Source organism: Sphaeramia orbicularis, chromosome 19, assembly GCF_902148855.1.
Source record: "Sphaeramia orbicularis chromosome 19, fSphaOr1.1, whole genome shotgun sequence".
Taxonomy (NCBI): domain Eukaryota; kingdom Metazoa; phylum Chordata; class Actinopteri; order Kurtiformes; family Apogonidae; genus Sphaeramia; species Sphaeramia orbicularis.
Genome location: NC_043975.1, coordinates 2276781 through 2304269, shown reverse-complemented (window position 1 = coordinate 2304269; position 27489 = coordinate 2276781). Strand labels below are relative to the sequence as shown.

Below are 27489 nucleotides of genomic sequence, written 5' to 3'. Positions count from 1 at the left end.
GACTGGAGGGGGAGGAGGAGAGGAGGAGGGACAAGAGGAGGAGGAGGAGAGGAGGAGGAGAAGGAGGAGGAGAGGAGGGGAGGAGGAGCAGGAGAGAAGAGGAGGAGAGGAGAAGAAGGAGAGTAGAGAGGAGGAGGAGGAGGAGAGGAGGAGGAGGAGAGGAGGGGAGGAGGAGCAGGAGAGAAGAGGAGGAGAGAAGGAGGAGGAAGAGGAGGAGCAGGAGTAGAGGCTGTAAATTCTCAGTCTAGTTTCAGTCCTGATGCATTTGTTGCTCATTAGTGGAACTTTGCAGAATGCATTAAATTCTTGGATTGTCTTTAGATTTTCTCAGATTCATTCTAAACTTGTCAATGACTGAATTGGTTTCTGACTAGGATTGTTTGCTTGTTTGATCAGCTCTACAAATGGAACTAATCCAACTGTTCCTCACTGAGACATTGGAGTTGATGGAGTTTCTCTTCACTAGTAACCAGCTCTAAGGTCCAAACACTGATGTGCACCTGCACACAGGATGTGCTCCTCCGTCTCTATGGTAACCGGCCCCGCCTCCTCTCCCCTCTCCCAACCGCAGCGGGGGGGCCCACGGGAGGTGGGAGGAGCCCTTCCGAAGCGGGCGGCCCGGGTCTGATGTCCCAGCTCGTCCTGCTTTGTCCTCAGCTGCAGCAGACGCCGCTTCTCCCCAGGTTCACCAGAGGAAACCACACAAAATGCTTCTGCTGCCGCCGGCTGCTCTGTGCTGTCTGTGTTCAGGTCAGTGTTTCCAGCCAATCAGGAGCCACAACACTCTACCTGTACAACACGCACACACACTAACCTTCATCCACGCCTCTGTTTGTCTACAGCGCTGGTCGCCACGGCAACACAGCTGATTCAGGAGGATGTAACACTGACCAGGAGAGTCGGTCAAAATGTCTCCTTCAGCTGTAGAGGAACTGAGGAGTGTGATGGCAGTGTTACATACTGGTACCAGAAGAAAGACACAGAAACATTTGAACGGATTCTCTACATTTGGAGGAATAGTGGTTCCATTTACAAATATAATCATCCTCAGACAGCTGACTTCTCATCTGTAGATAAAGGTAAAGGTTATGAGTTGCAGATCCAGACAGTTGGACCCTCTCATTCAGCCTCATACTACTGCGCCTGTTGGAAGTCTGACAGTTCTACCCACAGTGAGAAAAGACTCCTGAAGTCTGTACAAAAACCTCCAGATGCACAAACATCAACCAGCGTTAGTGACACCAACAGAACAGGAAACCACGGCAACCATCCCATAGTTCAGCTCCATCTCACACACAAACCAACTGATCTGAGGACACTTTGAATCCCATACATTTCCTATTTTCCAGTGGATTTGACCCATTTGAACAGGTTTAATGTTGGAAAAAACTGAGCAGAAAAATCCCAATCCAAAGGACAAACACAATCAACCTGAAGAGTCATGGACACGGACCAATGTTGGACTCAGAGTTGGATCCATGAAAATGAACAGTCCATGAAAACCACTGCTGTGTTTGTCCACTTCAAAGCTCAAGTCAATCCTCTGGAGACCATGAATGGGAATCCATCCATCACTGGGTCCAGATCCAGTCCATGTGGACTAAAGGACTGAACAAACTGTCCAACTGATGCACAAAAGACAAAGACAAAACCGTCCTGTTGATGTGAATATGAGACAAACACATCATGGATCTGGAATCTCATCCTGGTTCAGCATCTGGACACGTTTAGTCCACGTCAGCCCACGGCGTCGGAGCACACAGGTTTTTGTACCAGCATATTTCACTGTGAGAGGACGATATCGCTACTGGATCTTTGGTTCTGGGACTAAACTGTACGTAACAGGTAAGAATCAACATTTAATATCATTTATTTACTTGTAAATCTGTCAAATGTGTTTAAAGTCAGTTTGTGCTGATTCAGGTTTGACAGGTTTTGATTTTTTAGTCAAAGTTCATAATTATTCATGCAGCTATTTTTATAGAAATAAACTTTCATTCTATTTTAAACTGTCTCTATTCAATAGAAAATATTCTTCATAAAAAACCAAAATGTGTATTTTTATTATTTTATAAAACCTGATAAAAGTGAAGTTCAATCATCTCAGTCATTCAGAAACAACTGCAGATTCAAAAAACATCTGATACATGATGTGAAAAATACATTCAATTATATTTTAAAAGCATTTTTAAATGATAGGTGATGTTAATTAAGTTAATTGTGACAAAAATATCACTTCAATAATATCGTATAAGTATAATGATACTGTTATTTACACATGTCAATAACCTGTATTACAAACTGTTCACATTAAGACAAATGGACACAATTAGATTATTAATGATAATGTCCAGAAATACAGTAATTAATAATAAAATAAGTAACTTAAAGTAATTAGGATACATTATTTTAAAATAAGTCAACATTTATTTATGTCGTTGTTTTTACATAAACACTGTTCAACACAAGTGACACAAATTAATTTCTTTCAAATCTTTCATGTGATTTTATTTTAAATCTGATGATCATATTGTTCAAACATCTCAGTCATTCAGACAAACCTGCAGATTCAAAAACATGTTTTACATGATGAGAAAAATACATGCAATTCTATTTGAAATGCACTTTTAAAGCTCAGTGCTGTTCAATATGTTAATTGGGTCAAAATAGAAGTTTCCATTTGTATTTGACATGAGAATGAATGTGTTTAATTAATAGTATAAAGACTAAAATAATACCCAAATACACACTTATATTTACATTTGTGTCTTACACATATATTTCTTCTATTTAATGGCCTATGTTCTGTGAAAGTACTGGAACTGAGAGTAAAATAGCAGTTAATAAACATATAAAGGTAAATATATTGAATCAATTCAATCCCAGATATAATAAATATGTTGTACTTCACTGTTTCATGACTTTAAGATCTTCTTTATGTCAGAACTTTAGGAAATAAAAGAGTTTCTGTGCTTATTGAAATGTTTATTCCAAACAGTCTGATAAGATATTATACATGACATCAATTATACAAAGTACACTGAAAGAAGAAAAAAAAGGGGATCAATAATGATCATTAAAAGGAGGAGAGAGAGAAAAAAAAGGGTAATATAAGTCAATTAAATAAGGATGTAAAAAATGGAGAATAAAAAAGATATTAACAAGCCTGTACATTTAACCAAGCACACTGTGAGGAAACAAGACAAGAAAAAAAAAAAAAAAGGGGGGGGGGTGCATAAGTACATTTATAAGTATACACACAAGGTAGCATTCATAGTCATAATACAAAGAAAGAAGAAAAAAAAGAGAGAGAGACAGAAGAGTGGAACAGTGCACATGTACATTTAGTATTAGGATATTCAAGTACAAAAGGCAACCACGAACAGAAGAGTAGCACACAAAAAGAAAACACAGAAAGACTATTGAAAAAAACTATTAGATTATTAATTAGAATGTCCAGAAATACAGTCATTAATAATTACCTTCAAATAATTCAAATACATTCATTTATTGATTTTTAATATTTTTGTGTGTATTTTAGTGTAGTTTGTAAGTGTCTGAGTACCGAGAAAAGAGATATATAAAACCCATTATTATTATTATTATTATGATTATTATTATACCATGTTTTAATGTATTTTAGCGTATTCTAGCATATTTTGCATATATTTAAGGCATTCATTTGATTTTTGTGTGTATTTGATCTTATTTGTGCTTTCTTTCAGTGCTTTTCTTTGTGTTTTGTGTGTATTTGATCTTATTTGTGCTTTCTTTCAGTGCTTTTCTTTGTGTTTTGTGTGTATTTGATCTTATTTGTGCTTTCTTTCAGTGCTTTTCTTTGTGTTTTGTGTGTATTTGATCTTATTTGTGCTTTCTTTCAGTGCTTTTCTTTGTGTTTTGTGTGTATTTTTCCACATGTTGCTGTGGAATCGCTCTAATGCTTCATGGCTGGAGGGGTTCAGGTCGGAGCTTTAACACTTGATTCTTTCTTCTGTTCAGATATATTTATTAAAGTAAATTTCAAATATAGAATACACACAGGTATTCAAACATAAATTAAAAATCAATCAATCAATCAATCAATCAATCAATCAATCAGTCAAACAAAACCCACTTAACCCTCCTAAACCCCTTGCTGTCACCAATCTATATGCATATACAATATGGCACTGTAAATATAAATAAAGTCACATTTCAAGGTGTTACAAATACATCTTGACTTGTTAAGGGCCTTGTACATGAGTCATAGGATTGTCAAAGAAGATTAAAAAAGATTTCCACACTTTATGAAACTTCTGTTCAGATCCACATAATGTATATCGGATTTTTTCGACTTTAAGGTTGGAGATCACATCTCTGACCCAGTGTCCAACAGAGGGTGGGGCAGGTTCCTTCCATCTTGTAAGAATAAGGCGACGTGCCAAAAGAGTAGTGAAGGCGACCACCTTGAGTCCTCCTGCGGGTAACTGCGGCCTTCCAGGAACAATACCGAACAGTGCAGTTAAAGGGTCAAGGGGGATTGTAACTCCTAGTATATTAGTAAGCACTTCAGAAATACTCCTCCAATAGTGTTCAAGACTGGAACAGGACCAGAACATGTGTAACAGTGTTGCTTCATTTGTTTTGCATCTATCACAGGTAGAATCAATTTGGGCAAACATTTTAGTCAGTTTGGACTTTGACATGTGTGCCCGATGAACAATCTTAAACTGAATTAAAGAATGACGTGCGCATATAGAGGACGAATGAATCTGCTTCAAAACCGCAGTCCATACCTTTTCACTTATTGTCACCTGTAGGTCTTTGCTCCACAGTTGTCGTGTTTTCACATTGAGGAGATGATGAGATATAGCAGACATTCTCCTCATTATAAAAGAAATGGCACCCTTTTTCTTCAGATCAAAGGTAAAGACGTCATCTAAAATGGTAATATTCGGCTTGTTTGGAAAATCTACTGTAGTGTTCTTCACATAATGCCTGACTTGGAGATACCTGAAGAAATGTGATGCTGTAAGATTAAATTTCTGTGCAAGCTGATCAAAAGAGGCAAATATGCCTTGTATGGATAGGTCCCCTAAGCATTTGATACCTTTGCTGTGCCAGACAGCAAATGTGCTATCAAGCAGCGAAGGTTTAAAAAAGTGATTGTGTGCAACAGGGCCAAAAAGACAACTTTCCTGTAATTTGTAATGTTTCCTGAATTGAGTATATATCTTCAGTGAATTGGTAACCATTGGATTGGAGCTACACACACCTGTCTCAGATATGGGCATGGAAGAGGCTAGAAGAGCAGGCAGAGATACAGACCCACAAGAGTCCTTTTCCATGCAAACCCATATGGGACAAGTCTTACCAGAGTTATAGTGAACCCAAAAGGTTAAACAGTGCAAATTAGCAGCCCAGTAATACATTTTAAAGTTTGGGAGAGCCATGCCTCCATCTCTTTTTGGCTTTTGCAAGATGTCTCTACGTAAACGTGGTTGCTTCCCATTCCAAATATACACAGAAATAATTGCATCCAATTTCTTAAAGTAGCTCCCAGGAATGAACACAGGCAAACGTTGGAATACATATAAGTACTTTGGGAGGACCATCATTCTAATTGCATTGACCCTGCCAATAAGTGAAATTGGAAGTGAGGACCAGGCAGCCAACTCCTGTTTTGTTTGAGTAAGAAGACTCCCAAAGTTTTGTTCAAACAGGTCTGAAAAGGCTTTGGTCACCGTTATACCAAGATAAGTAAAACTGTCCAGAGTTATTTTAAACGGAATCTCAATACTCTTTAATGCAAGGCTGGTAATATTAAGCGGCATCAATTCACTTTTTTGCAGGTTCAACTTGTAACCAGACACTCTCCCAAACTCTTCTAACAAGGTAATAATATGTGGAATTGTAGACTCCGCTTTTGATACATATAAAAGATCATCAGCGTAAAGAGATAACTTGTGCTCCGCATTTCCCCTTGTGATGCCTGTAATCAGACTGTTATCCCTTATAGCTATAGCTAGGGGTTCGATCGCTAAAACAAACAAAAGTGGGCTTAATGAACAGCCCTGCCTTGTTCCACGGTAAAGATTAAAAGGTTTGGAGTAAAGATTGTTGGTCAGGATCATGGCTGAGGGACATGCATATAAAAGCTTAACCCATGAAATAAAAGATGGTCCAAATCTGAATCTAGTTAGGGTTTCAAAGAGAAAGTTCCATTCTACCCTATCGAATGCCTTCTCTGCATCCATAGAGAGAAGGCATTCTGAAGTAGACTGACAGGGGGAATACATAATGTTGAATAGTCGTCTAATGTTAGAGAAAGATGGTCGCCGTTCAACAAATCCGGTTTGATCTGTAGAGATTATACTGGGTAATACGTCCTCAAGTCTGCTGGAAAGTATTTTTGTTAAAATTTTATAGTCCGAGTTAAGCAGAGAGATTGGCCTATAGGAGGCACAATCCAACGGGTCTTTATTTTCTTTGCCAAGAGTGTTATAACTGCCTGATTTAGAGTAGGAGGAAGCTGGCCTGACATAAAGGAGTCAGCATATGTTTGTGTCAAAACTGGGGATAACTGGCTACAAAAAGCTTGACAGAATTCGTTAGGTAAGCCGTCTGGGCCTGGGGATTTGTTAGTTTTTAGTGACTTGATAGCAGCAATTACTTCTTCCTGTGATATTGGGTTATCCAAAACTGAAGCCTGTTCTGGGGATATAGTCGGAATGTCCAAGTTTTGAAGAAAACTATTAATGAGGGCACAACTTGGATTGCATGTAGTATAGAGCTTGGAGTAAAAATCTTTGAAAGCATTATTTATCTCTTCTTGATTAGTAACCACTTCCCCATTTTGTAATTTTACCCCATTAATTAGCTGTTTAGCCCTCGCACCCCTCAACTGTCTGGCCAAAATCTCCCCGGCTTTATCACCATGTTCATAGGTTACACTTCTGTTCTTAAGCAACAAGTTTTCTACCTGATAAGAGGTGAGGAGGTCATACTCAGTTTTAAGTTTAAGGCGCTCTTTGTCTAAATCAGGAGATGGGGCCTGAGCATTACTTGCATCAATATATGCTATTTTCTCGGCTAATTTCATTTGTGCTTGTTTGGCAGTTTTGTTCCTGTTAGCAACATAGGATATAATTTGCCCTCTTATGAAGGCTTTAAGGGTCTCCCAGACAGTAGAGATAGATACATCTGGAGTAATGTTAACTTCTAAAAAGAAACGCATTTCTTCTGACAAGAACTTAACAAAATTATTATCAGACAGTAACAAAGAATTAAACCTCCAGTGTCTACTATTGTTTCTCACTGCAGGTAGATTCAAAGCCAAGACCAGAGGAGCATGGTCTGAAATTAAGATGGTTTGGTATTCACATGTATGAGCAAAATGAGTAAGTTTATTGTCAATAAAAAAATAATCTATCCTGCTATATGTGTGATGGACGTGGGAATAAAAAGAGAATTGTTTATCCTGGGGATGAAGAAATCGCCATATATCAGAGATACCGTATTCCGCTAAAATGGTCTGCATATAAAAGGCTGCTTTTGTTAAGACACTGCCTGGTCTATTAGATGATTTGTCCAATGTAGGATCCATACATAAATTAAAGTCCCCTCCCATTATAAGCAAATGTGAGTTCAAATCAGGGAGATGTTTAATGATGCGCTGAAAAAACAGGGGATCGTACAAATTGGGAGCATAAACATTAACTAGCGCAACTTTAATACTGTAAAGTAAGCCTGTGACTATAACATAGTGGCCGTTAACATCTACCACAGATGTAGAGTGACTAAATGGCACATCTGTATTTATTACTATGGCAACTCCCCTTGCTTTTGCCTGGAAAGAAGAATGAAAAAGTTGTCCCACCCATCCTGTTTTCAATCGTAAGTGGTCTGAATTTTTAAGATGAGTCTCTTGTAAAAACGCTACCCCAACCTTTAACTCAGTGGTTCTTAACCTGGGTTCGATCGAACCCTAGGGGTTCGGTGAGTCAGTCTCAGGGGTTCGGCGGAGGTCAAGACACACACTCGACTCATTAGTCAGGTGTGTGTGTCGGGCTAGGTCCGTGTATGTAAACAAACGGCTTCGGAGACTCTTTCTCTGATTGACATCCAATATACGCGGTGTATTGTTGTTGCTTATAGCACTACAACACATCCGGAAGTGTTTATAATCTCTTCCACTCGTCTGACGATGAATTATTTGAGTATTTTCCACATCGTTGTTATGACTTTTGCTACTTCCTGTTAACCACAGAGGCAGCCATGTGTAGCATTTGTTTATATTTTTCGGTCACTGCACTGGTCAGTTACAATCACGTGACAACCAACGCACCGTCGCGGATGGAGAAATCATATTACGCTAAAGCCGAGCTATTGCCGTAATAAAACAACGATCACAAAAATACAGAAGGAGTATAACGAGAACTTTTTTTTTGATACACTACATGCAATTATCATTTTTTATGTCACAATTGCGTGGTTCGGAAAGTTCAGAGCAAGATGAAACGAAAACCGGGTTGACCTGACGGCGTACACATACATATATACAACAGCAGAAGTCACACTGATTTGCAGTAAATATTCATTATTATTGTAGCCTGATGGAAATTAGGTGATGGGTGTGTGTTAAAATGTTAAAAATGATAAATAGCATAAATACAATAAGTTCATTATTGGAATACATAAGGTTAAAAATTAAAACCATTTCAGTGTGGTTGTATTAAAAAAGGTCATGTCTTTGTGAAAAGGTTAATGCACGGTTCATTTTGTGCACCAGTAAAACATATACCTGTGTCTTGAATTTGAAAAAAATCATATTGTATTTTTTAATAAAGAAGGGTTCGGTGAATGCGCATATGAACCTGGTGGGGTTCAGTACCTCCAACAAGGTTAAGAACCACTGCTTTAACTGTTTCAAATGTGACAAGACCTTCTTTCTCTTAATAGGGTGATTTAATCCCTTAACATTCCAACCAATAATATTAAGACCACTACTCATTTAGGGTTACAAAAAATAAAATAAAATCCAATAGAAATGATCCTACAGTAACCAGTGCCATATAACACAAGTACATCAATGCAAACACCATAAAAGTAGTAAAGCAAAACAAAAATATCAATGGTGACAGCAAAGCAAACAAACAAAATCCCACCCCGCCCAAAAAGGTGACTAGCTGCTAAAACAAGCAACACACCTTCCCTATCTAATCTAACATCTTCCAGACTGAACTAAACTATTACTCTAGTACTCCCTTATTCCTATAAGAGGTATACAATGGCCCCATTGCATTGAATCAAAAAAAAAAAAAAGAAAAAAAAAGTTATATTTGCAAACCACATAGATTGGATTAGAGATATGGGTCAGGTAGAATAACTAATTAATAATAATCATGATATGTATTGACCATCATCCATGTCTGATACAACCTGACCGATACTGAAGAAAAAAAAAAAAAAAAGAAAAACCTCACACACAGAGTGACAAACCTGCCTCTTCAACACCCGCAGGAAAACAGTTTTATACACTGCTATTAGCTTCCTGGACATATTTCTCCGCTTCTTCCACCGATCTGAGCCACCTGCGTTTGCCGTCCACCTGTGTAATGCGAAGCCTCGCTGGGTACAGGAGCGCTGGTTTGAGTCCCAGTTCGTACAAAGATGACATGACCGCTTTATATTCCCTTCGTGGCTTACCACTTCTGGCCCATAGTCCTCACAAACTCTGAAAGTATGTCCTTGATAAACCAGTTGAGTTTGTTGCGAGCTTCTCGAACAAGCAGGTCCTTGTTGTAATAGCGGTGAAAGCAGATCAAAATGGGTTCGGGGCTTATCACCGGGCTTCGTCTTAGGGGCTAGGCTACGGTGAGCCTGGTCCAACTCGGTAGGAGAGGGGAAAATATCACGGCCGAGTACTTCGTATAGCATTAGGGAAAAAAATTTGCTTGGCTGAGGTCCCTCAATCTCCTCCGGTAGGCCGACCAGTCTAACGTTATTCCTCCTACTCCTTCCTTCGAAATCCACCATTTTAGCTCTTAGCTTCTGGTTCTCCATTAGTAGCTTATCACAGGTAGCCTCTACCTTCTCCAATCATTGATGCACGGACTCAGCATTTTCTTCCAGCAACGTCAGGCGACCATCGTGACTGTTCACGGCTTGTTGTAGTCCATCACGTTTGTCATTAACCTCATTAAAGGAAGTTTTAATCTCCGACAGCAAAGCCGCTCTGTGTTCAGCCAATGTAGCCACCAAATCAGCCTTGCTAATGGCACCGTCGGTGTCTGTCTTATCTGCAGTCTTGCCCGATTTGGGAGGCATTTTAAAGCAACAAAAAATCCAGTTTAGTTGAAATAAATGTGGTTTGCGGCAAGTAGCGACTAGTGGGGCGTAAAAAAAGTATTAAAGCGGGAGCCCACCTGACACATGACTTCACTCCATGAGCCTTCAACCGGAAGTCTTCTCCTTGATTCTTTCTTCTGTGCTGGTTTCTTGCTCAGTCCGTGTTGCTCACCGTGTCCACGTGTCCACCTTCAGATGATCCAGTGCTGAGGCCCGTGGTGGGCGTGTGCCTGGCGGTGTCCACGGCCCCGGACGGGAAGACCTCCCTGATGTGTGTGGCCTCAGGCATGTTTCCTCCTGAGGTCCGCTTCTCCTGGAAAAGACAGAAGGACCACGGAACTGAGGAGGATCTGCCCAACGCCCAGGGAGAACAGCTGGAGGTCCAAGAGTCTGGACGGAGAACCTCCATCAGAACCATCCATCAGAACCACGACAGCTCAGATAAATACCGGTGCACGGTCCAGCACGAGGGGGGCACCACCCACCAAGGTGAAGGTTCTGGTCTGGGTTCAGATATGTTCCAGCTTCATGTGTGTTCAGACACAACAGCACTGACATGGATCTGCTTTGTGTTTCAGAGGTTCTAGCTCGTCCTCCACCAACCCCAACCCCAACCCCTGCTCCTCCACCAGCTCCAACCCCTCCACCAACCCCAACCCCTGCCCCTCCACCAGCCCCAACCCCTCCACCAACCCCAACCCCTGCCCCTCCACCAGCCCCTACCCCTCCACCAACCCCAACCCCTGCCCCTCCACCAATACCTACCCCTCCACCATCCCCTACCCCTCCAGTCCAGCTGACTCCTTGTTGTCCTTCCGTCCAGCCCTGGGACTCCCAGCATCTTCCTTGTCTGTTCTACTCAGTTCTGATCCTGAAGAGTCTGGTTTACTGCTGTGGACTCTGGGTCATGAATCTCATATAGACCTTCCACCTGCTGCACACCACTGAGTTCCTTTACATTCTGTCATTTGTCAAAGTCAGTGCTGATCCATCAGAACCAGCAGGACCTGAAAGAATCACAATCACTGACCTACAGTGTTAGATTTGCTCCATGCAGACGTATTAAATTGGTCCCAGTGGTCTATTCTGTTTATGTGGAATCTTTTCTCTTGGTCACTGCTTCCACTATGTGTACGTTTGAGCATTTATCCAATCACATTTCAATCCGATTTTCTTGCTTTAGTAATAACCTTCATTCTCTGTCAGATATCTGTTTATGATCAAACACCCTGGTATACTGGGTTTTTTGGTGGAGTATTGATAGAATAGCATTGATATTAAAGGTTGGATTAGGTCAGGTAGAACAACATGAAGAACTACACTGAAAAAATCTAACTCTGACCAAGTGTATTTTTCTCATTTCTAGTCCAAATATCTCATCACACTTCAAATCAGACGGAATCACCTAAAGAGGAACTTTTCAGTGAAATATAAGAACTGATTTATAGAAAATAGAGCATGAAAATTTATTTCAAGAAATCTGACCAAGATCATTTTCACTTGTTTCACTGACATTTTTTTTGTTGTTGTTGCTAAATTCAAGCAAAAAATCTGCCGATGGAACAAGTGAAAATGATCTTGGTAAGATTTGTATAAATCAGATTTTCCAGATCTACTGTCTATAAATCAGTTCTTATATTTCACTGAAAAGTTCCTCTTTAGGTGATTCTGTCTGATTTGAAGTGTGATGAGATATTTGGACTAGAAATGACAAAAATACACTTGGTCACATTTAGATTTTTACAGTGTAGGGGTGAAAAAAACAATGCTGTTGCTAAAATGTTGTCGTCGTGCGATTGTTCTTCAGTTTGTTAAAGAATCCCTGATTCTGTTCAAGAAGAAAAACAAAGCAGATTAAAAAAATAAAATAACTTGTATATTTAAGTGGTTTTTATTTCTGTCTCATTGTGGGTTGAATTCTACTGCTCTGGTAAATGATGACACATTTTCATTTTATCTATTATCAATTAATAATTAATATTAGTTTGTTTCCTTCTGAAAACACAAAAACAATATAATTGAAATCTATTCAATGAGGTGCATGACCTTTACATTTCACAGTTTCTATAAACAGACACTATTTCACCGTTTTGTGCATTAACTCTTATTTGTCCATAGTTGACTATAAATACACAGTAAATCTATGTTTAATGTCTCATTCATTTACATGGATTTCTCTGGTTTAAATGTATAATTTGAGCTTCTTCTATTAAATATCAGTAAACTGAGATTAAACTGAAACAACAGAAAAATAAAGTAAAAACTATGAAGATTCTTCAACCATTATTTACCTCCATTCAGCAGATTTAACTGTCATATATGAGCAAAAGGAGTGGAGATATTGATTAGAAACTGGTCAATATTTTATCAATATGTTGTGATTTAATACAGACTTTGAGGATCAAGTTGAAAATATTACGTCTATTATGTATAAATCCTGGCAAAAAAAGAAAAAAGTCTTACAATCAGAGCAGTTTAGATAAAACTCTACGCTGATGACACTGTTGTTGTTTGTCATAAAAGTATAAAATAAAGCTACGTATAAATACAGTTACACTTATTAAATTATTTCTATTATTATTCATTCTATTGATATTTTGTTACATCACAAGCTTGTTTTTTTATATGGTAAAAATAAATAATTGAACAGACTGAAGTAGTGAAAGACTTTGTATTTAATTTTATTACTGTTAATTTGGTGAAATAAAGTGTCGTGAGGAGGACGTGGTTCAGTTTCTGTGAAAAAATAAACCAACGCCTGATAAAACATGAGGGCGACATGTTTGATTCAGTGGGTTTTGTTTCTGACTCTGAATCATGGCTGTCAAACTCATTTTAGTTCAGGGGCCACATTCAGCCACATTTGGTCTGATGTGGAAATATAAAGATATATAATATACAATAATAAGATAATTATATATAAATAATGTCAAATCCAAACTTTCCTTACATGATGAAAATGTTTACATCTACAAACAATCCTTTAAAACAGTGGTTCTTAACCTGGGTTCGATCGAACCCTAGGGGTTCGGTGAGTCAGTCTCAGGGGTTCGGCGGAGGTCCAGACACACACTGGACTCATTAGTCAGGTGTGTGTGTCGGGCTAGGTCCGTGTATGTAAACAAACGGCTTCAGAGACTCTTTCTCTGATTGACATCCAATATACGCGGTGTATTGTTGTTGCTTATAACACTACAACACATCCGGAAGTGTTTATAATCTCTTCCACTCGTCTGACGATGAATTATTTGAGTATTTTCCACATCGTTGTTATGACTTTTGCTACTTCCTGTTAACCACAGAGGCAGCCATGTGTAGCATTTGTTTATATTTTTCGGTCACTGCACTGGTCAGTTACAATCATGTGACGACCGACGCACCGTCGCGGATGGAGAAATCATATTACGCTAAAGCCGAGCTCGTGCCGTAATAAAACAACGATCACAAAAATACTGAAGGAGTATAACGAGAACTTTTTTTTGATACACTACATGCAATTATCTTTTTTTATGTCAAAATTGCGTGGTTCGGAAAGTTCGGAGTGAGATGAAACGAAAACCGGGCCGACCTGACGGCCCTCACATACACATACACAACAGCAGAAGTCACACTGATTTGCAGTAAATATTCATTATTATTGTAGCCTGATGGAAATTAGGTGATGGGTGTGTGTTAAAATGTTAAAAATGATAAATAGCATAAATACAATAAGTTCATTATTGGAATACATAAGGTTAAAAATTAAAACCATTTTGGTGTGGTTGTATTAAAAAGGTCATGTCTTTGTGAAAAGGTATGGAATTTGTTGTAAGTTCATGGTTTTGTTCTTTGAGCAAAGTGATGTTAATGCACGGTTCATTTTGTGCACCAGTAAAACATATACCTGTGTCTTGAATTTGAAAAAAATCATATTGTATTTTTTAATAAAGAAGGGTTCGGTGAATGCACATATGAACCTGGTGGGGTTCAGTACCTCCAACAAGGTTAAGAACCACTGCTTTAAAACAATGTAACAGGAACACCCTAAAAATTTATTTTAAATAAATAAATAAATAAATAAAGTACAATTTTACCAATATTCTGCCTCAGTTTATCAGTTGCACATGTTCATTATAACTGACAGATCACAGTGGATCTACAAATACACACAACATTCAATAACAGACAGAATATTGGTACAATTCCACTTCTCTGAAGACATTTCAGGTTGTTCATATTTGTTCAGGTTGTTCACGTTTTTGTGTGAAATGATAGTTTGTTTTAGTGTAAATACAGGAAAATTACATGAAAATGTTTACATTTACAAAGAGAAAAGTGTGTAAAGTTGTCTTTTTTTTATAGGTTATGATGTTAGTATTTGACTGATGTGACCCACATCAGACTGAACTGGTCTGAATGTGGACCCTGAACTAAAATGATGGTTCATATCTTCAGTGAAACACTCAGTTGATTTAAATCCAGGTTCCAGACCCACCTGTTCTCAGCTGGATTGAACACAGTTTGGATTCATCAGTTCAGATCTGCACGGTTTCTTTGAAGTTCAAAGTTTTGATCTGTTTTTTCTGCTTGTGTGTTTTATCTGTTTATCTGATTTTTAGTTGTTTTTTCTCATGCCTATACTTTTTATTGCTTCTGCTGTAATGCTTTTAATGTTTTATGTGAAGCACTTTGAATTGTCTTGTACATGAAATGTGCTACAGAAATAAACCTGCCTTGCCTTGTCATTTGTCCATTTCACTAATTCATCCCACAGGCCGGATCGGACCCTTTGGTGGCCCACATTTGACCCCCGGGCCGCATGTTTGACCCCCCCGCTCTAAATAAAAACCTGTTGATTTCAGTCTTTGACTCACATTATAATTAAAGTTTGATAAATAAAATTAAACATGTATCTTTTTAATATCATTAAGGTTAAGGTTCAGATAATGAACAGTTTTTTTCTTCTTTAAATGTTTTCTAAATAGATGTAATAATTCAAATCACTGATAAAACTGTCCTTTTTTTCGGCCTTATTTTTATTCTGTTCGTTAAAGTGAACAGAGGAAGGTAACTCTACAAACCACAGTGTGGTGGTTTTAGTTCCGTCTCAGTGTGGTTCATGTTCTGCTGCTCCGATAAATGACAACAGATTGATAACAGACAGGAAACTCAACAACGGAGTCAACTTTTTTTCTGTAAATGTGGAGGTTTCATCTGGTGTGAATGTGGAGGCTGTTGAACAGAGGAAGTGTTGATTCTCTGTCAACAGTCTAATAACCACAGAGAACACATTCACATCTGATCATCCACCTCCTCCCACGTACGCCATCACAAACACGTTTTTACACCAAGTTCAACCACTAAACACAGTCCACCCACCAGGAGCTCACAGACTCAGTTTAATCCAGATTCAGGCTTTGACCAGTTCAAGACAGACCCTCAGAGAAAAAGCACAAAATGAGGAAGACTCTGCACTGCTGGAGGACACACAACAACACAACAACACAACTACACAACAACACAACGACACAACCCAGTCCAGTCCAGCTCAGTCCTTCTATCGCCCCCTTGTGTTTGACAATATGAACTCTTTCCTTCTGTTCTCTCCTATTCAAATGTCACTACTACACCATCTGCAGCTCACACAACACAACACAACAATAAAAAAACTAAACACACAACACAACAGAACACAATGAAACATAAAACAACAAAAAAATATAAAACAACAAAAACACAAAACAAGAAAAAACACAACACAACAAAAAAATACAAGACAAGAAACAACACAACAAAACACAACACAAAAACACCACACAAAATACTACAAGACACCACAACAACAAAAAAAGCACAAAACAACACAACACAAAACAACAAAACAAAACACAAAATAGCACAACACAAAAAAACACAACACAACATGACATAACAATAAAACACAACAAAAAACACAACACAACAAAACACAACAAAATACAACACAACAAAAAACACAAACAACACAACAAAACACAGCACAACAAAAAAACACAATAAAACACAACACAATAAAACGCAACACAATTAAACACACAAAACACAGCACAATATAACACAACAGAAAACACAAAACAACGCAACACAATATAACAGACGCAACAATAAAGACAAAACAACGCAACAAAACACAATAAAACAAAAAAACAACACAACACAAGAAAACACAACACAATATAACACAAAACAAGAAAAAACAAAACACAACACAGTATAACACAACACTATACAAAACAACACAACATAACACAACACAAAAAAAACACAAAACAACACAACAAAACACAGTACAACACAAAAACAACACAACAAAACACAAAATAGCACAACACAAAAAAACACAACACAACATGACAAAACACAATAAAACACAACAAAAAACATTTTACAACATTTTATCGTATTTGTGACAAATGGATCAAGTTTATATCCTTTAGCCATCCTGAATCTCTGTTATTCCTCTAAAGGTGTCCCTTTTTTTATGATTGCTTATGATTGCTTTTTTTTTTTTTTTTTTTTTTTTTTTATATATATATTTGAGTAATACTGAAACCGTAAGCACCCATTTATGTTTTTTTTTTTTGTTTTTTTGTTTATTTGTTTTTGGGGTTTTTTTGTTTCTGTTTTTTTTTTTTTTTTTTTTTTACACTTTTGTATGTATTATGAAAAAAAAATTGCATGGCAGCTAAATGTCCACATAGTGGAGAACTACACATTGCCTCTTAAATGTTTTGATAAACTACTTTGCTGCTGATGTATACAATAAAAAAAAGTTTAAAAAAAACAAAAAAAAAAACACAACACAACATCACATAACGCAATAAAACACAACAAAAAACACAAAACAACACAACAAAACAAAGCACAACACAACAAAACACAAAATAGCGCAACACAAAAAAATACAACACAACCTGACATAGCACAATATAACACAACACAAAAAAACAACACAACAAAACACAACACAAAAAACACAACAAAACATAACACAGTATAACACAAAACAACACAACAAAACCCAACACAATATAACAAATCCCACCCAATCCCAGTCCAGTCCAGCTCAGTCCTTCTATCGCCCCCTTGTGTTTGACAATATGAACTCTTTCCTTCTGTTCTCTCCTGTTCAAATGTCACTACTACACCATCTGCAGCTCATTCTCACATGTGCTTTTACTCTGAACATCACAAGAAGAAGCAGAAGAACAGCACAAATCCAAACACAAACAACAGCTTTCCAAAACTGTCCAACAACCAAAACACAAATGAATGAAATAAACCAACCTGACAGGATGAAATGTCCAATCAGGGACATGAGCTCAGACATTTCATGGAGTTTGGCTTCCTTCAACAAATCCTTCAACCATCCTGACAGACGTGTCAAACCTGGAGGACATCTGAGGGACGTCCCACCGGGACGCTTCAACAGCCCGTCCGTCCAAATACGGTCACACCCACAATTCTTCAGTGTCATCAGCTTGGATCTGAGAACTATATATATATATATTTGTATCCATACACACATACATATATACACAGACACAGACATACATATGCACATACAAACATACATATAAAAAAACAAAGAAATTAAACAAAAATAAACAAATAAAATTAATAATTTAACCCTTTCATGCATAGTGGTCAGTACAGTGGACAGTTCTTCTCCAGCTGTTCTCTTATATATTCATGGGTTTTGTTGTTTTAGTTCCATATCAGCCAACACAGTGGACACTTATGCATCATCTCATACACTGGAATTCATACCATTACTGTAATTTTGCTGTTCTTGATAAACCTGATCTGCACTAACATGTTTCAGCATTAGTCAATTATTTGTTAGAAAAAAAAAAAGTTTTGTTTTTGTTTTTGCATATTATCTCCATGAAAAGAGTAATAACTAGCATTAGAATGGGTTAAAATGTGAGAAAACATCATTTTATTTTATTTCATTGTTTTCATGTCACTTTCTGATATTGGGTTTTAAACATGTGTCTTTATTTCAAAAATTAAATGCATGGACATTTTTGTAACTCCATGAAAAAACAAACAAACTTGATCACATTGTTTTTTTCATGCCTATGGAGGAATAGAAACATTCAAGAAAAAAATTGTAACCAAGGTTCTCATAATTAATGCATGAAAGGGTTAAAAAATAAATATAATTATAAAATTTAAATAAATACATAAATAAATAAAATATAATAATAAAATAATAATAATAATAATAATAATAATAATAATAATAATAATACTTTCCCACACTTCTACAGTTGGGTCCCACTATTAGTACCACAAGCTCAAATCCAACACACTTTAAACTCTTCTTTTTTGTGGATTCAAACACACACTATTTCCTTGTTTCTGTTCAGTGTACAGGTTCTCCTTGTCCCCTCAGTGCTCTTTACAGTCGGAGTTCTTGCAGCAGAAACAGGTTGAATCAGTGACAGTTCAATAAATGTCAGTGAGCTGCAGTTTGTTGTCTGAGACACTAGAGGGCAGCAGAGTCCAGGTTTTCTACTGAGCAGCAGCAGCACACAGCAAGTCCACTACTACCACAAGTCTGAAAACCACCACTGTTAAAGGGAAAGACTGAGTCCAAAAATGAAGAAAGGAGGAGAAGAAAGGAGAAAAGTTTCATCTTTAATCACTGATTCACAGACAAAAGCAAATGAAAGACATTCAAGAGTCCATTCAACATTTCTTTGGAAACTCAGGCTCCGTTCAGACTGCAGCCAAATGTGGCCCAAATCCCATTTTTGGACGCTATTTGACCTGGATCTGACCTGTTCAACACACTTTGAACGCCACTAATCCACTTTTTTCCAATCCCACCCAGACCACTTTCATATGTGCTCCTAAATCTGATACGTGTCGGATATTTTGCGATGCCACGTCAGTCTGAACGGCCAGGTGGCATTTATCCGACCTTTCCGTCATTGAAACGCCAGTACAGCCCGACTGCAACACGCTGGTGAACAGATAGAGGTGGTGGGAGATGAGTGTGTTGTGGTGAGAGTGTTACGGAGAGGCGGTCCCAGATCTATGGAAACCTTCTTCTTGTCGTTTGAAAATTGTGAATGAAGTGTGTGTGAGTGAAGCCGCTAACATCACTATCCCACCACTCCTGACTCCGCCTCCACATCCAAATAGTCGGTTGTACAGACGTAGCAGCCATTGCACCACAAAAGGCCACAGCAAAAACCCTGGCTTCTGCTCTGTTTGAATCTTCTACTTGGAATTCTTGGACTGTAATGGTGCTGACTTGGGTTGGACACAAACTTGATCAGTGCCACACACGCCCATACCAGATGCCTCCAGATTTACTTCTGGAAACACAGTGCGTGCTGCGTGGGCACGGATTACGTCAGGACCTCGTCTGCGCATGCGGGTCACTTCAGGGTCGCATTCAAATCAAATCCACTAAAAACACAAACAAAAGCACTGAAATAAAGCAAAAATAAGATCAAATACACTAAAAAACAATAACGTTAACCATAATAACCTTGTTTGAGACCCCTGCTGCATCAATACCTAAAATATCGATACAGTACTTTTTTTTTACTATCGATACAGTATTGTGAAATGAAATATCGCGGTATATGGCAGAAGCGGTATTTTCTAACTCCCCTATGACACCGCTGGACCGTCTTCAGCGCTGACGGACACAAACACCAGCAGGAACTCAGTCCAACGTCCACAGAGGACGGACAAACCCACTCAAACTGAGCCGTGGTCGTGTCTGTCAGAGACGCGGCCGAGACAAACGCCACTGAAAAAGCAGACGGAAAGGCCGAGCATGACACCACAGAAGAAGAAGGAGTCTGCGCCCATGTGTGGAGGACTCATTCCACTCCCACAGAAACAGGTGTGAACAGTGACAGTGACATGTCATTTACTGTTGGAGACACTAGAGGGCAGCAGAACCCAGGTTTTCTACAGGCAGCAGCAGCACAGACCCAGTCCAAACAGAGGACTCATTCAGATTGAAGAATTCCAACATCTGGATCTGGATACATGTGCATTACAGATTAGATCTACGACGGCACTAAACATTTAGGAACAGGACAAATATTGTTAAAATTGTACTGAATTTTCTTTAGACATTTCAGGTTGTTCATATTTATTCAGGTTATTCAATTTTTTTTGTAAAAGTCTAGTTTTTTAATGTAAACATTTTCATGTAATTTTACTTTTTTTACACCAAAACACAGAAAATTTGCTGTTGTCAGTATTTCTATGATATTCTGATCATATTTGACTGCTCTGATCCACTTGATAACTAACTGGTCTGTATGCATCTGTATGTGGAACCTGAACTAAAAGGATTTTGACACCATTGACTGTTAATATCTTCAGTGTCATTTTTGCATTTCACAAATTCATCCCATGGGCCGGACTGGACCCTTTGGTGGGCCGGATTTGGCCCCTGGTCCGCATGTTTGACACCTGTGCTTTAGTCCATCTGATCAGCTGTTTCAATCATGCATCATATCATTATTATAATCAATAACCTGAATCTACTATCCACCCTCTATTGTATTTTATAAAAGCCAAGTGACCTCTGTGTGTGGTGTGTGTGTGTGTGTGTGTGTGTGTGTGTGTGTATGTGTGTGTGTGTGTGTGTGTGTGTGTGTGTGTGTGTGTATGTGTGTGTGTGGGATGTAACGATATGAAAATTTCATATCACAGTTATTGTGACCAAAATTATCAGTTATCATTATTATCGCAGTATTGTTGAAATTGTGCTCATAATGTTCAAAAAGTACTAATACACACGGTGACATAATTTAACCAAGTTGTATTTTGAAAAAACCCAAACCAAAAAAAAAAACATAAAATAATCGGCACAATGTCCCTTCTGTTGCAGAAACGTTCAAATATGAACCCTTAGTGGTCTGAGTCTATTTTCTCTGTTTTTCAGTCCTTCTGATTTTGCCTTTATATACGATAGAAACAAATGTTTACTATACCCATGTTTGGGATCTGTTTTTTCAGCACAACTTCATCCACATCATCTGTCTATTATTTTTTTCACTTTAACCTACGTGTGTTCACATTCCAACCAACATCAACAGAAGCAGAGGATTGTGGAAGTGCCACTGGTCCCGACACAGTAGAGTCATGAGAACAGATGAACAGTGTCAGTGATGTGTCAAACCCAGAGTCTGTGCATCATTTTCACTGTTGAACTCACACTTTGTGTTGGTTTTCTTTCCAATATCACTGCAAAAAGGATTTTCAACAAATGAACAGAACTTTTGTTTCTTATCTTTTGCCTAAAAAACAAAACTATCCTTGACAAGACACTTTTACACTAGAAAACTAATCCAACTGTTCCTCACTGAGACATTGGAGTTGATGGAGTTTCTCTTCACTAGTAACCAGCTCTAAGGTCCAAACACTGATGTGCACCTGCACACAGGATGTGCTCCTCCGTCTCTATGGTAACCGGCCCCGCCTCCTCTCCCCTCTCCCGACCGCAGCGGGGGGGCCGACGGGAGGTGGGAGGAGCCCTTCCGAAGCGGGCGGCCCGGGTCTGATGTCCCAGCTCGTCCTGCTTTGTCCTCAGCTGCAGCAGACGCCGCTTCTCCCCAGGTTCACCAGAGGAAACCACACAAAATGCTTCTGCTGCCGCCGGCTGCTCTGTGCTGTCTGTGTTCAGGTCAGTGTTTCCAGCCAATCAGGAGCCACAACACTCTACCTGTACAACACGCACACACACTAACCTTCATCCACGCCTCTGTTTGTCTACAGCGCTGGTCGCCACGGCAACACAGCTGATTCAGGAGGATGTAACACTGACCAGGAGAGTCGGTCAAAATGTCTCCTTCAGCTGTGGAGGAACTGAGAAGTGTACCAGCAGAAGGACACGCTGGTACCAGAAGAAAGACACAGAAACATTTAAATGGATTCTCAGTATTTGGAGGAATGATGGTTCCATTTATAACAAGACTAATCATCCTCAGACAGCTGACTTCTCATCTGTAGATAAAGGTAAAGGTTATGAGTTGCAGATCCAGACAGTTGGACCCTCTCATTCAGCCTCATACTACTGCGGCTGTACGAAGTTAGACAGTACCCACAGTGAGAAAAGACTCCTGAAGTCTGTACAAAAACCTCCAGATGCACAAACATCAACCAGCGTTAGTGACACCAACAGAACAGGAAACCACGGCAACCATCCCATAGTTCAGCTCCATCTCACACACAAACCAACTGATCTGAGGACACTTTGAATCCATACATTTCCTATTTTCCAGTGGATTTGACCCATTTGAACAGGTTTAATGTTGGAAAAAACTGAGCAGAAAAATCCCAATCCAAAGGACAAACACAATCAACCTGAAGAGTCATGGACACGGACCAATGTTGGACTCAGAGTTGGATCCATGAAATGAACAGTCCCATGAAAACCACTGCTGTGTTTGTCCACTTCAAAGCTCAAGTCAATCCTCTGGAGACCATGAATGGGAATCCATCCATCACTGGGTCCAGATCCAGTCCATGTGGACTAAAGGACTGAACAAACTGTCCAACTGATGCACAAAAGACAAAGACAAAACCGTCCTGTTGATGTGAATATGAGACAAACACATCATGGATCTGGAATCTCATCCTGGTTCAGCATCTGGACACGTTTAGTCCACGTCAGCCCACGGCGTCGGAGCACACAGGTTTTTGTACCAGCATATTTCACTGTGAGAGGACGATATCGCTACTGGATCTTTGGTTCTGGGACTAAACTGTACGTAACAGGTAAGAATCAACATTTAATATCATTATTTACTTGTAAATCTGTCAAATGTGTTTAAAGTCAGTTTGTGCTGATTCAGGTTTGACAGGTTTTTAGTTTTTATTCAAAGTTCATAATTATTCATGCAGCTATTTTTATAGAAATAAACTTTCATTCTATTTTAAACTGTCTCTATTCAATCGAAAATATTCTTCATAAAAACCAAAATGTGTATTTTTATTATTTTATTAAACCTGATAAAAGTGAAGTTCAATCATCTCAGTCATTCAGAAACAACTGCAAATTAAAAAAACATCTGATACATGATGTGAAAAATACATTCAATTATATTTTAAAAGCATTTTTAAATGATAGGTGATGTTAATTAAGTTAATTGGGACAAAAATATCAGTTCAATAATATCGAATAAGTATAATGATACTGTTATTTACACATGTCAATAACCTGTATTACAAACTGTTCACATTAAGACAAATGGACACAATTAGATTATTAATGATAATGTCCAGAAATACACTAATTAATAATAAAATAAGTACCTTAAAGTAATTAGGATACATTCTTTTAAAATAAGTCAACATTTATTTATGTCGTTGTTTTTACATAAACACTGTTCAACACAAGTGACACAATTAATTTCTTTCAAATCTTTAATGTGATTTTATTTTAAATCTGATGATCATATTGTTCAAACATCTCAGTCATTCAGACAAACCTGCAGATTCAAAAACATGTTTTACATGATGAGAAAAAATACATGCAATTCTATTTGAATGCACTTTTAAAGCTCAGTGCTGTTCAATATGTTAATTGGGTCAAAATAGAAGTTTCCATTTGTATTTGACATGATAATGAATGTGTTTAATTAATAGTATAAGACTCAAATAATACCCAAATACACCACTTATATTTACATTTGTGTCTTACACATATATTTCTTCTATTAATGGCCTATGTTCTGTGAAAGTACTGGAACTGAGAGTAAAAATAGCAGTTAATAAACATATAAAGGTAAATATATTGAATCAGTTCAATCCCAGATATAATAAATATGTTGTACTTCACTGTTTCATGACTTTAACATCTTCTTTATGTCAGAACTTTAGGAAATAAAAGAGTTTCTGTGATTATTGAAATGTTTATTCCAAACAGTCTGATAAGATATTATACATGACATCAATTATACAAAGTACACTGAAAGAAGAAAAAAAAGGGGATCAATAATGATCATTAAAAGGAGGAGAGAGAGAAAAAAAGGGTAGTATAAGTCAATTAAATAAGGATGTAAAAAATGGAAAATAAAAAAGATATTAACAAGCCTGTACATTTAACCAAGCACACTGTGAGGAAACAAGAAAAAAAAAAAAAAGGGGGGGGGGGGTGCATAAGTACATTTATAAGTATACACACAAGGTAGCATTCATAGTCATAAAACAAAGAAAGAACGAAAAAAAAGAGAGAGAGACAGAAGAGTGGAACAGTGCACATGTACATTTAGTATTAGGATATTCAAGTACAAAAGGCAACCACGAACAGAAGAGTAGCACACAAAAAGAAAACACAGAAAGACTATTAAAAAAACTATTAGATTATTAATTAGAATGTCCAGAAATACAGTCATTAATAATTACCTTCAAATAATTCAAATACATTCATTTATTGATTTTTAATATTTATTTATTTTGTGTGTATTTTACGTGTAGTTTGTAAGAGTCTGAGTACCGAGAAAAGTGATATAAAACCCATAATTATTATTATTATTATCTATATTATTATTATTATTATTATTATTATTAGTTTACCATGTTTAATGTATTTTAGCATATTTTGCGTATATTTAAGGCATTCTTTGTGTTGTGTGTGTATTTGATCTTATTTGTGCTTTCTTTCAGTGCTTTTCTTTGTGTTTTGTGTGTATTTGATCTTATTTGTGCTTTCTTTCAGTGCTTTTCTATGTGTTTTGTGTGTATTTGATCTTATTTGTGCTTTCTTTCAGTGCTTTTCTTTGTGTTTTGTGTGTATTTGATCTTATTTGTGCTTTCTTTCAGTGCTTTTCTTTGTGTTTTGTGTGTATTTGATCCTTATTTGTGCTTTTCTTTCAGTGCTTTTCTCTGTGTTTTGTGTGTATTTTCCACATGTTGCTGTGGAATCGCTCTAATGCTTCATGGCTGGAGGGGTTCAGGTCGGGAGCTTTAACCACTTGGAATTCTTTCTTCATTCATGGTGTGCTTCTATAGTTCAGTGCTGGTTTCTTGCTCAGTCCGTGTTGCTCACCGTGTCCACGTGTCCACCTTCAGATGATCCGGTGCTGAAGCCCGTGGTGGTGGTGTACCGGCGGCGTCCACGGCCCCGGACGGGAAGACCTCCCTGATGTGTGTGGCCTCAGGCATGTCTCCTCCTGAGGTCCGCTTCTCCTGGAAAAGACAGAAGGACCACGGAACTGAGGAGGAATCTGCCCGACGCCCAGGGAGAACAGCTGGGAGGTCCAAGAGTCTGGACGGAGAACCTCCATCAGAACCATCCATCAGAACCACAACAGCTCAGATAAATACTGGTGCACGGTCCAGCACGAGGGGGGGGCACCACCCACCAAGGTGAAGCTTCTGGTCTGGGTTCAGATATGTTCCAGCTTCATGTGTGTTCAGACACAACAGCACTGGACATGGATCTGCTTTGTGTTTCAGAGGTTCCAGAGGTTCCAGCTCTTCCTCCTTCCGTCCAGCCCTGGGACTCCCAGCATCTTCCTTGTCTGTTCTACTCAGTTCTGATCCTGAAGAGTCTGGTTTACTGCTGTGGACTCTGGGTCATGAATCTCATATAGACCTTCCACCTGCTGCACACCACTGAGTTCCTTTACATTCTGTCATTTGTCAAAGTCAGTGCTGATCCATCAGAACCAGCAGGACCTGAAAGAATCACAATCACTGACCTACAGTGTTAGATTTGCTCCATGCAGACGTATTAAATTGGTCCCAGTGGGTCTATTCTGTTTATGTGGAATCTTTTCTCTTGGTCACTGCTTCCACTATGTGTACGTTGAGCATTTATCCAATCACATTTCAATCCGATTTTCTTGCTTTAGTAATAACCTTCATTCTCTGTCAGATATCTGTTTATGATCAAACACCCTGGTATACTGGGTTTTTGGTGGAGTATTGATAGAATAGCATTGATATTAAAGGTTGGATTAGGTCAGGTAGAACAACATGAAGAACTACACTGAAAAAAATCTAACTCTGACCAAGTGTATTTTCTCATTTCCTAGTCCAAATATCTCATCACACTTCAAATCAGGACGGAATCACCTAAAGAGGAACTTTTCAGTGAAATAGAAGAACTGATTTATAGACAATAGTACGGTGGCCCAGAGGTGCAACAGGCCAAAAAATTATCCACTAGACGAAAAAAAATTATCTACTGCAAGAAAAAAAAAGAGAACAGCCTAAAAAAAGATCCACTAGATGAAAAAAATTATCTACTACAAGAAAAAAAGAGAACAGCCTAAAAAAATTATCCACGAGATGAAAAAAAATTATCTACTACAAGAAAAAAAAAAGAGAAAAAACAGCCCAAAAAAAATTAATCCACTAATAAGGAAAAAAAAGAGAGAACAGCCTAAAAAAATTATCCCTAGACAAAAAAATTATCTACTACAAGAAAAAAAAGAGAACAGCCTAAAAAAATTATCCACGAGATGAAAAAAAATTATCTACTACAAGAAAAAAAAGAGAACAGCCTAAAAAATTATCCACGAGATGAAAAAAAATTATCTACTACAAGAAAAAAAAAAGAGAAAAAACAGCCCAAAAAAAATTATCCACTATAAGGGAAAAAAAAAGAGAGAACAGCCTAAAAAAATTATCCACTAGACAAAAAATTATCTACTGCAAGAAAAAAAGAGAACAGCCTAAAAAAATTATCCACTAGACAAAAAAAATTATCTACTGCAAGAAAAAAGGAGAACAGCCTAAAAAAATTATCCACTAACAAAAAAATTATCTACTGCAGAAAAAAAAGAGAACAGCCTAAAAAATTATCCACTATAAGAAAAAAAAGAGAACAGCCCCCAAAAAATTATCCACTAGATGACAAAAAAAAAAAATCCCCTATAAGAAGAAAAGAGACCAGCCAAAAAAATTATCCACTAAAAGAAAAAAAAGAGAACAGGCAAAAAAAAATTATCTACTAGCCCAAAAAATTATTCACTATAAGAAAAAAAAAACAAAAAGAACAGGTGAAAAAAATTATCTACTATGAGAAAAAAAAAGAGAGCAGCCCAAAAAAATATCCACTATAAGAAAAAAAAACATCATCCACCTTTTCAATTACGGGGGGCTGTGTTACCCGAAAGGTGCCTTTGCTTTAAAATTAAGACCCCACCA

General features: G+C 37.9%; 1 protein-coding gene across 2 annotated transcripts; it reads left to right on the top strand.

Annotated features, from left to right (window-relative positions):
* Nucleotides 1–284: 284 nt before the first annotated feature.
* On the top strand, nucleotides 285–26079 carry LOC115410572 (zinc finger homeobox protein 4-like). Of its 2 annotated transcripts, XM_030122264.1 has the most exons (6): nucleotides 285–750; nucleotides 843–1172; nucleotides 1795–1845; nucleotides 10525–10818; nucleotides 10908–11212; nucleotides 25890–26079. In XM_030122264.1, exons 1-6 carry the CDS (start codon nucleotides 708–710, stop codon nucleotides 25926–25928), a joined length of 1062 nt encoding a protein of 353 aa, XP_029978124.1. In that variant the 5' UTR covers nucleotides 285–707; the 3' UTR covers nucleotides 25929–26079. The 2 variants fall into 2 exon arrangements, with proteins under 2 accessions (XP_029978124.1, XP_029978125.1); XM_030122265.1 differs by lacking the exon at nucleotides 10908–11212 and having other exon boundaries at nucleotides 25792–26079.
* The last annotated feature ends 1410 nt before the right edge of the window (nucleotides 26080–27489 follow it).